The 10586-nt window shown below is 45.9% G+C and overlaps 1 protein-coding gene across 1 annotated transcript; it reads right to left on the bottom strand.

The window, feature by feature from the left end:
* Positions 1-365: 365 nt before the first annotated feature.
* On the bottom strand, positions 366-764 carry LOC6555785 (the record flags this gene model as incomplete). The annotated part of the gene is made up of 1 exon (XM_001982419.3): positions 366-764. A coding segment is annotated over exon 1 (387 nt), but the record flags the coding sequence as incomplete, so codon positions are not given.
* Positions 765-10586: the final 9822 nt, after the last annotated feature.

The raw sequence follows: 10586 nt of genomic DNA, 5'->3' as shown, positions 1-10586 counted from the left end.
TGGCGTGTTCTTTTTCTTCTAGAGAGCTTTTTGTAGAGAGTTGGCTTGTTGGTCGTCCTCGCCGTTGTCCATGTGTTCGGAGTCATCCTCTTCGCGATCCTGCCCTTCGTCTAAGTCCTCCTGCGCGTTTCCGCTAGTGGGCTGTAATGCAGTTTTTCTTCTCCTTCTCCGTCTCCGTATCCTTCTCCGTATACTTCTCTGAATACTTGTTCGTATACTTCTCCGTATACTTCTTCGTTTCCTTCTCCGTATCCTTCTCCGTATGCTGCTGCTGCTCCTTCTTCTTCTTCTTCATCGACATCTACTTCAACTTCTACTTCTACTTCTGCTTTTTCTTTTCCTTCTCCTTCTCCTGCTTCTTCTCCGTCTTCCTCGTCATCGTTTTCAGATTCATACTCATCGGTGGAAATGTCATCTTCATTCCACTCGAGCATCCTCCTCTTAGGCGACGGACTATACATGCAGTGAGCGGCCTTGAGGGAACGAAAGCTGGCACTCGAGACCAGTATAACCTTCGATTGGAAGGTGGCGTGGTTAAGCGCCTCTATGGCGGACTTGGCCTCGCTCTCCCTTTCAAACTGGACAAACCCGTGATTCTGGACGACCAGCGAGCCAAGGATTTTGCCAAAGGGAACGCAGAGCATAGCCAGCTCCTGGCGGGTGCAAGGCGGCAGGTTTCGCACAAAGATCCTGCTCCTCAGATGAGTCGGTCCACTGGTCAGTTCAATTCCCGCGATATCGTTTTCAGCCATTTTGCGACTTTTTTTTTTTGTGCTGACCAGGATGATTGACAAAAATTTTCGTTCTGAGAGTGATATTAGATATGATGAACGAAGAAACTTCCGGAACTGTGGGGTTATCGATGAATGTCCGATGCTCATAGGGTCTAGAAACAATTGATGGCAACTCTAGCCGATTTGAAATGATGTTCTCAAGCTAAACAGTCCAGCTTTCAAGGCGTGTACCCACTGGTTGCAATTTCAAAGTATAGTGTTCGTATTGTTTTGTGTATCCAGATCTGGTTTAAGGGTCAAATCGCCTTAGATTCATTTTTTAGAGGCAAATGGGTTCAGGGCACGAACAGTGCAGCTATTAATAATTGTATACTTAACTGCATCTGACGGCGAGGACTAGCCGAGGAGCGAAGTGCCCGCCGAGAGCCGTTTCAGCTTAAGCATTTCAGATCCAATCCAATCCGATTCGCCATCGCCATCGCCATCGCCTTCGCTCGGCGTCTTGGGCACAGCACTTGCATTAACTATCGCACTGGGAAATAATTGCAGTGGCATCCGCATCAGAAAGTAGCAGGCTCCCAATATGAAAGTATTTTGAAACAAAATATTGTTTCGAATTAAGCGCCGCAGTTGTTTGTAAGAAGAGTAGGGGGGCCCCGAAGGGCGAAGTTAACGAGCAGTGCTACACTCGTAAGTCAGAAACAAGCGCCGCAAAGTAGAGCGCCTTTTTTCACATGTCCTCGGGCTCGACGGAATTTCAATCTGCACTCGTTATTTCTCTCCGTGCAGAAGCGACAGGGGATAAGGCAGAAGCCCGGCCCGACTCCGGCAGTAAACTGGCGTGCCATAAAGCGAACTGTTAAGTCCGCCAACAATCGGGAGCAGCTTGTGCTGAAGTCAAAGTGGCCAGGGCTGCGCCGAGGCCTTCCGATCCTCGCCCCCAGTTTGCGGACTAGGTCCATTGTTGCACACAGCTTTTTCCAGAGCAGTCACACCATAAATGCCAAGCACCCATTCAGTGCTGCACTGGGCGAAAATATGGATGCTAGGCACCTAACGAGCTAGGGCCCAGCTCTCAGTTTCGAGTAATTTTTCAAAGTGTTCTGCAAGCAAGCGCTCTACACCGACGCACTTTACACCGATTTTATGCTGAAATTAGCAGCAAGAATTAACGGACTCTATTTGTTGAAAAATGTAACTACGATTTTATCCATTTCGGGGTGGATGTGCTATAAAATTATTTGATTTCAATTTCGCCGGGTGCACCGGGTGCATTTTCAACACTTGACTGGGCATCGCCCACTTTTTTCTGGACGGCGGATTTCCCTCGGTGTTCCTGGACTTTTAGAGCTGGTTGTGGCAGTTGTGTCTTATTAGTATAACTCAACTCTTCCGCCGCACATCTCATCTCATCTCCGACTCCTCAGGCCTTGTCAAATGGCGACGATGCTGTTCTAGAAAATTGCCAGCATACTCGTATGTACATATATGGAGTAACAAAGTAACAAAGCATACGCAGATACGCATGTAAACATGCTTTGCAAACACGAATCAAAACGGGGAAAGCCAAAAAATGGTAAATATTCCGCACACTTGGAGAAAACAGCACAGCTGGCGGACCAGTAAGTAATTGCCTCAAACAATCTGCAGCTTGAGGTGTTTCTGTTTGCCACTCCATTGTCCTGAATCGCCCATCGGATTGTCCACTGGATTGGCAGGTCAATTGAAATATAATACTCCTCCATGTGGGCAGGTATCAGCCGGCGAGTTTTTTCGAGTGCAGGGCGCGAGGTCCTGCGATGGGCTGGAGCAAGGAGTGTGGCGCAAGGATGAGGAGCCTCGGAACAGAGAGCTCAGCAGCGGAACGAAACAACAACGCTATACGAAATGGCTCCCTTCTTATTTGTGGAGCACTCCACGGACTTGATGTGTGCGGCGGTGTGTGCCTAGCTAGTTAGTTATATACAAATATGTGAACAAGAGGGTCCACAGAGGCTTCGCTTCGGTTAGTTAGTCTCATCCACTAGCTCAAAGTCGGTCATTCACTTTGGCAGCCAGACAATCGATGGAATGTGATAAAGAGTTGCTTAAACATCGAATGGTGAATGCTGAAATCGGAGCACTTTCGCCGATACTCCGTGTTTCGGGGCCAAGAAGTTAATTTCTCGCTGTAAACACTTCGAGCACAATCGAAGCATCGTTTATCATGCTGTATCCTTGGGTTCTGCTCCATCGATTGGCCTACATTTTTTGGGGACTTTTGGCGAATGTCTTTAAGGTTCTAAAGCTATGTTTAATAATTTCCCAAGCCCCCTGGTTCCCTGCACTTTTTTCCTAGTTTTTGTGCTTTAATTGCAGTGTGTGTGGTTTTCAACGCCCACATTTAATTCGATTCCCTTGCTATGCACACACTGTTTCATTTGCTTTTCAAATTTAACTTCCATTGTGGCATCTTCCCCAGCAGTACGCTTCCTGTGGCTTTTTGACTTTATTAAAACTAATTTTATTTTTATCTTTCCATTTTGTGATACATTTTTTCTATTCAGCTTCGAGTTGTTCATTTCTCGCTCCCCCGCAGCCCCACTGTAAACGCGAAGGATCCCCGGTCTAGCTGCCAAGCGATTTTCATTCCGAGTGCCGCTTTTTACGGCCCCGCTCGCTTTATAGGCCAGAATGCACGAAATAATTTTCATAAAAAGGCCAAAACAAAGCGGCCGTATAAAAACAAAGCGCAAGAAGGAGCAGCGCAGACAAACGGACGGACAGCTGGACTTGCGGACACTGAACGGAAGCACGGCGTTCTGGAAAAAAAGGACCCAACGAGGGGAGGAGAGCGGCTGGGGAATAGCTTCAAAAATAAACTTGCTAGATATACGAGTATATTCTTTAATGTTTTAATTAAACCAAAACAGGAAATAATAATTGTGTCATTTTTTGCTTTCGTAAGATGGGTCCAACAGCGAAAACCAAAGAAGTCTCGAATTTCACGAGTGTTTTAAAGCAATAAAATGGCATTCTCGTCGGATGGCTCCAATGCGAATATGGCAAGTGAATTGTTTGCCCTTGTGTCGCCAAAACAAATATGCAGTCGGCGCCATGAGCGGATTTTGGTGGCTTATATGCTGGTCAGTCCCATTTTGTGGTACCCTGTAAATGGCCCGCAAATGTATTGCGGCATTTTATTTGCATACTCTTGTGGTCGCACACAAAATGATTTAAAATGATAATTCAGGCGAGAGTCCATAGCCCAGGCCCGCAATCCCCGAGCAGACTACTAGTCCAGCATAGCCTAGATATGTATCTACGTATGAATTCATAGATATGCCTGCTGGTTTTTGGGGCGCCGCGTAATTTCGCCTTTTCGTAATTTCAATTAAAATTATTCCACGAGCGGGGGATAACGAGGGGCACCCGAGAAAGCCGGGCAAACCGGCAAACCGGCAAAAGGAAAAAAGCGTACATCTCTAGTTCTTGCGGGAAGGGGCAAACAATCGAGAGGCAAGTTAACAGGCTACATAAGTAATACGCACTCGCCTAATGGGCTGCTGTTTCTCCTGCTGGATGCTCGGGTTGCGGGTTGCGGGGTGGCGAGATGCCAGGGACAATCCCTCCGTACCGCCCACTTCCCCGCCCCTCCCCGTGACAGTCCATCAGACCAACCGTCGACGTCCCAGAGCGCCATTACCGCAGAAACTTTAACGCTGAGTTGTTGGTGGGAGTACGCTCAGCAAAAATGTTCCCAGAATTGCCAGAAAATTGGCAAGCAAACTTGAAGGCTAAAAGAGTTTTTAAAAGCGCCTCTGGCAAGAATATTCTAACTTGAGGGCGTCAACTTTAGACATCACCAGCCGGCAAAGAAGATTTGGATGAGCTGCGAGCGAATATAGAATTGATACAATATTCGACTTCAAGGACCTCAAAGTGCTGCTCCCTTATAAATGTCCTCTGCGAGCTCTGAGGCACATTTCGGGCCATGAGGTGTCTCAATGAGGCACATGTTTGCTAGCGCTGAGGAATCTATGAAAAATGTTCAAACTTCTAACACTTTGGTGCTAATAATGGAAAGGTATTTCGCTGCTAGAAGTAAAGGCATTCTTCCTTTTTCTAAGTGCAAAGAAACAGAAGCAGCAGCAAACGAACTTAGAAAAACAAACACGCGCCACACAGCCACACTCGCTGGCACGCACACAAAGCCACATTGAAACGCACACCCTCGCACACCCGCACACACACACAGAAGATACAAACGCACACACTGATGCTGACAATTGTCATGTCCGTGTGCCAGTGGGCGACCGTTCAAGGGTTAAGGGACGGGGCAGGACGACGCGGATCATCCCCCGCCGAAGTCCGAATCCGCACCAAAACCAAGTGGAGAAGTCAGGCAGACGCAGCTTAAAATATCGAAAACGTAAGGGATTTACAAAGTGTCTGCGAAGGGCTAAAATGTCTTCAGAAACTATTGTGCAGAGTCGCCTAACCGAAACCGAAACCGATAGCTAAGATGATAGCACCCCAAAAGGTTTGGTTTTTGCGAAAAAAAGCAACGCAACTTTGTTGCTAACACTTTTTAAAACTCATTTCGGTTAATATTCGCATTATCCAGCAAGTTCTGGCGCTTGAGCGAGACTAATATGCTCGAATTCCCCATTTGGGAAATAGCAAATGTTAGTTCTACGTCCTCCAGTACTCACTGAACATGAAAAACATGGTTTCAGGCTTAATTAATAACTGTAATAGCACAGCTTTAAGCCTGGCTTGAAGCTTCGCATCCTTTTCGGGGCAGAAGAGGACGTCGTCGAGCGGCAGCGGAACTCACCACAGAGTCCTTGCAGCGAAGCTTTCACTCATTGCTCCTGGCTGCTGCACACTCACGTTATCCTGGCGATGAGTGGCAGGAAAGCCGAGGTCCTTCGGTCGCCCGTCGTCTGTGGCCCTCGTCTGTTGGCCTTTATTTCAGCTGGTCGTCGGTTCATCTCATGCTGATGCCTCTGGCTTTGTGTAGCGCAACTCTTCCATTTGATTTCTTTGGGGGCTTCGTCCGTCCATTCTACTGGCGACGTACTGCCTTAGCCAAAGACCAGAAAGTGGGTCACTTCAACGAGCAGGACTCAAATTCTTTGGCTCCATCTGAGACTGCAACTCAAGCCGACTGAGCCTGACTTCTGAGTCCTGTTCTGGTTAAACAAACCATGCTGGTGTCTCTGCGCCAGCACACAGTGGAAAACAATAAAACAGTGTTTTATAAATGTTTACATTTTTTTTTTGTTTTCAAATTTGATATTTGATAAACATTAGTTTTTATCGCGTAGTTTTCGTAGTTAGGTGATAGTGTGAGGCTAGTATATTGTTTGGTTGCCATGAAGGGGTGACAACTCTGGTTAGCCCGTAATCGTTGTTTTCTCTGGTCTCACTATTAGCTTACATTTGGCAAGCTTCTGGAAAACAACAACAAAGAAGAAGACTAAATTTAATTTTCAATCTTTTTGGGGCTGTTTTGGGAACATTGATCCACGAAAGCCACGGAGTTGTCCACTTCGAGGCAATCACAATTGCAAACGCCGCTACTGCGATCAACTTGGGCTCCTAATAGTAAGTAAAATAAAAAAAAGAAAGAAACTGAGTCAGAGAAACTGACTAGCGGCTCTTGCAGTGCAGCTATACGTCCTCAGAGGCCCACTGCACTTGAGAGGGTTTAATTTGCAACTTAAGGAAATACAATACAACGGCGAACTTTAAATTTTTGATAATGCCAGCAACAGAGTCAACTGCATGGCAACCATCAAAGAGTATGTTGGAGCAGCAGCCAGAAACAGAGGCTCCTTCATCCTTCGTTCTTCGCGTGACATGTGTGTGCGGGCCCATATCTTGGTGCCTCCTCATCCTTAAAGCTCAAAGTGCTGTCTACATCCTAGAATTAACTGTCTCATGTCCCACTTCGCAGGGATAACATCGAATAATTACAGCTGGCAGTCTAAGCCTTGAAATCGCTTTTCAAATTCAGAAAAACCAGCTCGGCGTTCGAAATTAGTCAGCTGAAAACGGAGAATTGCCCAATCCATCCTAAGAATTTGCGTTTTAGGTAAGCGCACTGGCTTCCACTCGCTGCAAGTCCTGGAATCTCTCATCCTGCTCCTGTCAGCCTTCTCCACGTGAACTCCTTCCGCATCTCCGACTTTGGCTCCATCTTCAGCTCCATCGTCGTCGCCTGCGTTTTGCGTAGTTGTTTTGGCAAGTGCAAACGAGCAGTTTGAAGTGCTTAAATATTTGATATTGGTTTTTTCCTGGGCTCTGCAACCGCCAAACTCTTAACCCCTTAATGCCTCCTTTGCCGCCTTTCACTTGAGTTGTGTGTAACATTTTAATGAAATTGTCGAATATTCTCGAGCAATGAGTGCAAGTCGGCGAGGAAATTGCCACTGCAACTGAATTCGAGTTGAGGAATCGCTGAAATCTATTACATAAATTTCCGGCAAATGCATTTACAAATTTACACAGTTGCATAGGTGCAGTGGATATGCATTTATCTAGTGCACTTACTTACAGATAGCAAATGGCATTTACATTGTAAAAATACGAGTAAATGATAATGTACTTTGATTGAACTATTATTATTATAAACGCTACATCTTCTTCAAAAAAAATCCGATGACCAATTGAGAAGTAAAGGCGCGATCATCATAAGATTCATAAGATTCATAGAACTCCTACCAAATAGTACTGCAGTGGATATTTCTGCATGTGTATTTGGGATGCAGAATGGATGCAAGCGTTTAGCTGTTAATTCAAATGATTTCGAATCGAATATCTGGGCAAATTTTGTAATACCAAAATCAATTAGATAATTGTTTGCACTTGTGCGAACACATGTGTGCTTGTCTGAGCCGAGGACTTAGCATAATTGTTAAACTGTCGAACACCGAATGCCGAAGATTCAATTCCAAGCAAGGCGCACCCAGCGTCGTCCGTTCACTTGAATGGCCCATGCCCCATGCCTCATGCCGCATGCCTCATGCGTCCCGGATTTCGGTTCGCCCGAGTCCTTCCAGCAGCAGATTAAAGGGGCAATAAATAGGCATTAAGTGGGGCAGACAAGTGCGGCAGGGATCCGAAGCTGGAGGATCTGGAGCACTGGCAACCGACATCAAGCAGCTCGCAGGAGCCACAAAGAAACGTAAGTAAGTCGCATGGAAATGCTTTTTGCAATTTGTTGTGGTTTGATGCCGATGCGAGCCATTCTTGAGCCACATTGAGCGAAACAAGCGCTGAAAAGTGGTGGGCTTTTAGGGAGAAACCCTAAAATCAATAACAAGATTAGGTTTCCCAATTAATGATAATATTAATAGTATTTTTCGAGCCGTTTTCTTTTTTTCAGCTCACGTATAAGGTTTTTGCGATACCAAACGTGGGTATATTTCGCTGATGTTTATGATGTTATATACATTAATATTTGGCTGATAAAGACTCGATAACAGATTCAATTTCAACATTTTCCCAGCGACCCGATGCTGATGTTGCTCCTGATCAGGACCAAGAACTAGCACAAGACAAGGACCTCGAGGAGGACCAAGGACTGAACAAAGATGCGTACAAGGATGAAGACGCATCCTCAGCCCCAGAATCAGCAGGAGCTGGCGAAAGATTGTGGCATCCTTCGAGTGGATTGCTGCTAGACAAGCTGAAATGAAAGCGAATGAAAGGCCAGCGAAGGGTGGTACGTGGCTGGAATGTGGGTGGAATGGGGTGGTGCGAGGCGATTCAGGTGGTGGCGACTCTGGCGGAGGCGGCTCGCCACCGCAGAACGGGGCCAGATGGAATGTGGAATGGTGGAGCAGCCTTGGCTTGCGATGGAGATAAGCGCAGGAAAGTTGAAGAAGCAACCGTAAAGAAGTTCATCCAGATACAATGAAAAGCGGGGAAAGCAGGGAGGGCGGGAGGCGTGGCAACTGGCAAGGGGAAAATCAGTTGCACTGGAGAAGGAAACCGGGAGTCAGAAGTCGGGAGTCGGGAGAACCGAACTGGGGTGGGATTTAAAGTAAGACATTTTATATGAGAAACGAATTAAAATGGAATGAACGAAACTATCAGTGATGAAGGAGCAGATTAAAGCCCATCGAAGAGGAAAGCGGTGAAAGGGTAAGAATGCCAAGAAGAAAGCGAGCGAAGGGGGTAATAAATAGAGATAAATGGAATAGATAGGACAGATTACAGATGGAATTTATGTATGAAGGGATGGCAACAAAAAAAAAAAAATGAGAAAGTACCGCCCTCGGCAGAAAGAGTGCAAAAGAAGGCAATGGCAATAAGATGATGGGAAATTAACCGGAAGATAAAGCTAAAGAAATGTAAGGTGTGGTTCGTACTCCTTTTGCAGAACGAATAGATTAAAACTTAAGGAAATAACCCAGCGACATGGAACAGAAGATAAAATCACGATGACAGTTGGAATAGAGAGAAGGAGAAGAAAGCGGCTTGCGAGGAAATTATGACAGAAAGAAACCAAAGAAATGCAATTAAAGTTGTTAGGAAAAAAATATTGTTTTTAATATGAAGCAGTGTGCGCTTATTTGTGCCTTTGTAGATACACGGAAAACAGCAAACAATTTTTATTCTCAAACATATGTATGTATACCGCAAAATGATGTGAAACGAAATATTTTTTGAAAATTCAGAGCATTTGAAGCACTTTACAAATTGCCAGAATGCAAGAGAAATGAGCTTGCAGCAGAAAAAAGTTGGTTGGCAATAGCTCGGATTGCCAGGGAATTCTCCGCACTTTCTCCTTGAGTTTCTCCTCGACATTCTCCAAGCCTTTCTCTCTTTCATTCTCATCTGCAGGCCAAACTCAACTCACTTTTGTTGCCCAAAAGAATTTGCTCATTAGAACTTGGCGCAGCTGGCAAACTTTTGCCAAACAACGTACAGCCTATTCCTGGCTGCCACGCCCATTTTGGACCAAGACCGCCCCCTCTTCCGGACACCCAATGGATTTCCCATGTTCTGTGTTAGTTAGCAAAAGTGAAGAGCATCGCGCAATTGCATGTTGACTACCGTAAAACTCATCGCGATGCATGGCGCACTCTTAAACGCACTAAAGTGTGCGGTATACAGCACGCGTCAGCTTGCTAGGATCGTCATCAGTAAGCTATGTATTTCCAGATACTGGCTAGTTTTTTAGCTAGCCAATATTAAGTTCATTTCCCAAGTTCCTTTTGCAGCTGAGAGCGAAAGAATCTATTTGCTTGAACGCTGCTGTGGCTGTGCCCTGCCAACCCCCCTGCCAACCCCCTGCTCATCCGAACTATGTGGTTAGAGAAGTGTGCGCCAAGCATGTGGCCCCAAACGCAAAAGTTGGGCAAACTTTTACGGCGATCTCCGAGGGAAGAATGGATGGGGGGTGTTGGTGGAGGCAAATGAAGCGTGTGAAAAGAATGCACACACACTCACACAGACGCCTTTGTACGGTGGATAGAAAAACAATACATTTAATTAAAGTTGAAGATGAGTTGCAGGCTGCAGTGTGCAGTGTGCAACCTGCAACCTGCAACACGCTGCTCGGCACCTTAAACTACTTTAAAAAGTGCTGTTGGTGTGGAGGATGGTGGGTGGTGGGTGGTGGGCGTTCCAGGAGGTCTCACTATGGACAGTCAAGGTGACTGAGAGCAAACTCTCGAATTTAATTAAAATTATATTCCCAACAATATCAGAGAAATGCAAAACTTTAAAGCGTAAATTATCCCCAACCCCCTGGCATACAGTATCCACTTTTGCCTTCTCTATCTACTTTCAAAGCCCCGTCTCTGTCGCTCTTGACCAGCAGGTATTTACGGGACTGCTCACTCCCAGCAGAGG

The sequence above is a fragment of the Drosophila erecta genome, unplaced genomic scaffold (assembly GCF_003286155.1).
Source record: "Drosophila erecta strain 14021-0224.00,06,07 unplaced genomic scaffold, DereRS2 tig00000283-arrow-arrow-pilon, whole genome shotgun sequence".
In the NCBI taxonomy this organism is placed as follows: Eukaryota; Metazoa; Arthropoda; class Insecta; order Diptera; family Drosophilidae; genus Drosophila; species Drosophila erecta.
The sequence above is the reverse complement of the archived record's forward strand: the minus strand, read 5'-3'. Positions and strand labels throughout refer to the sequence as shown.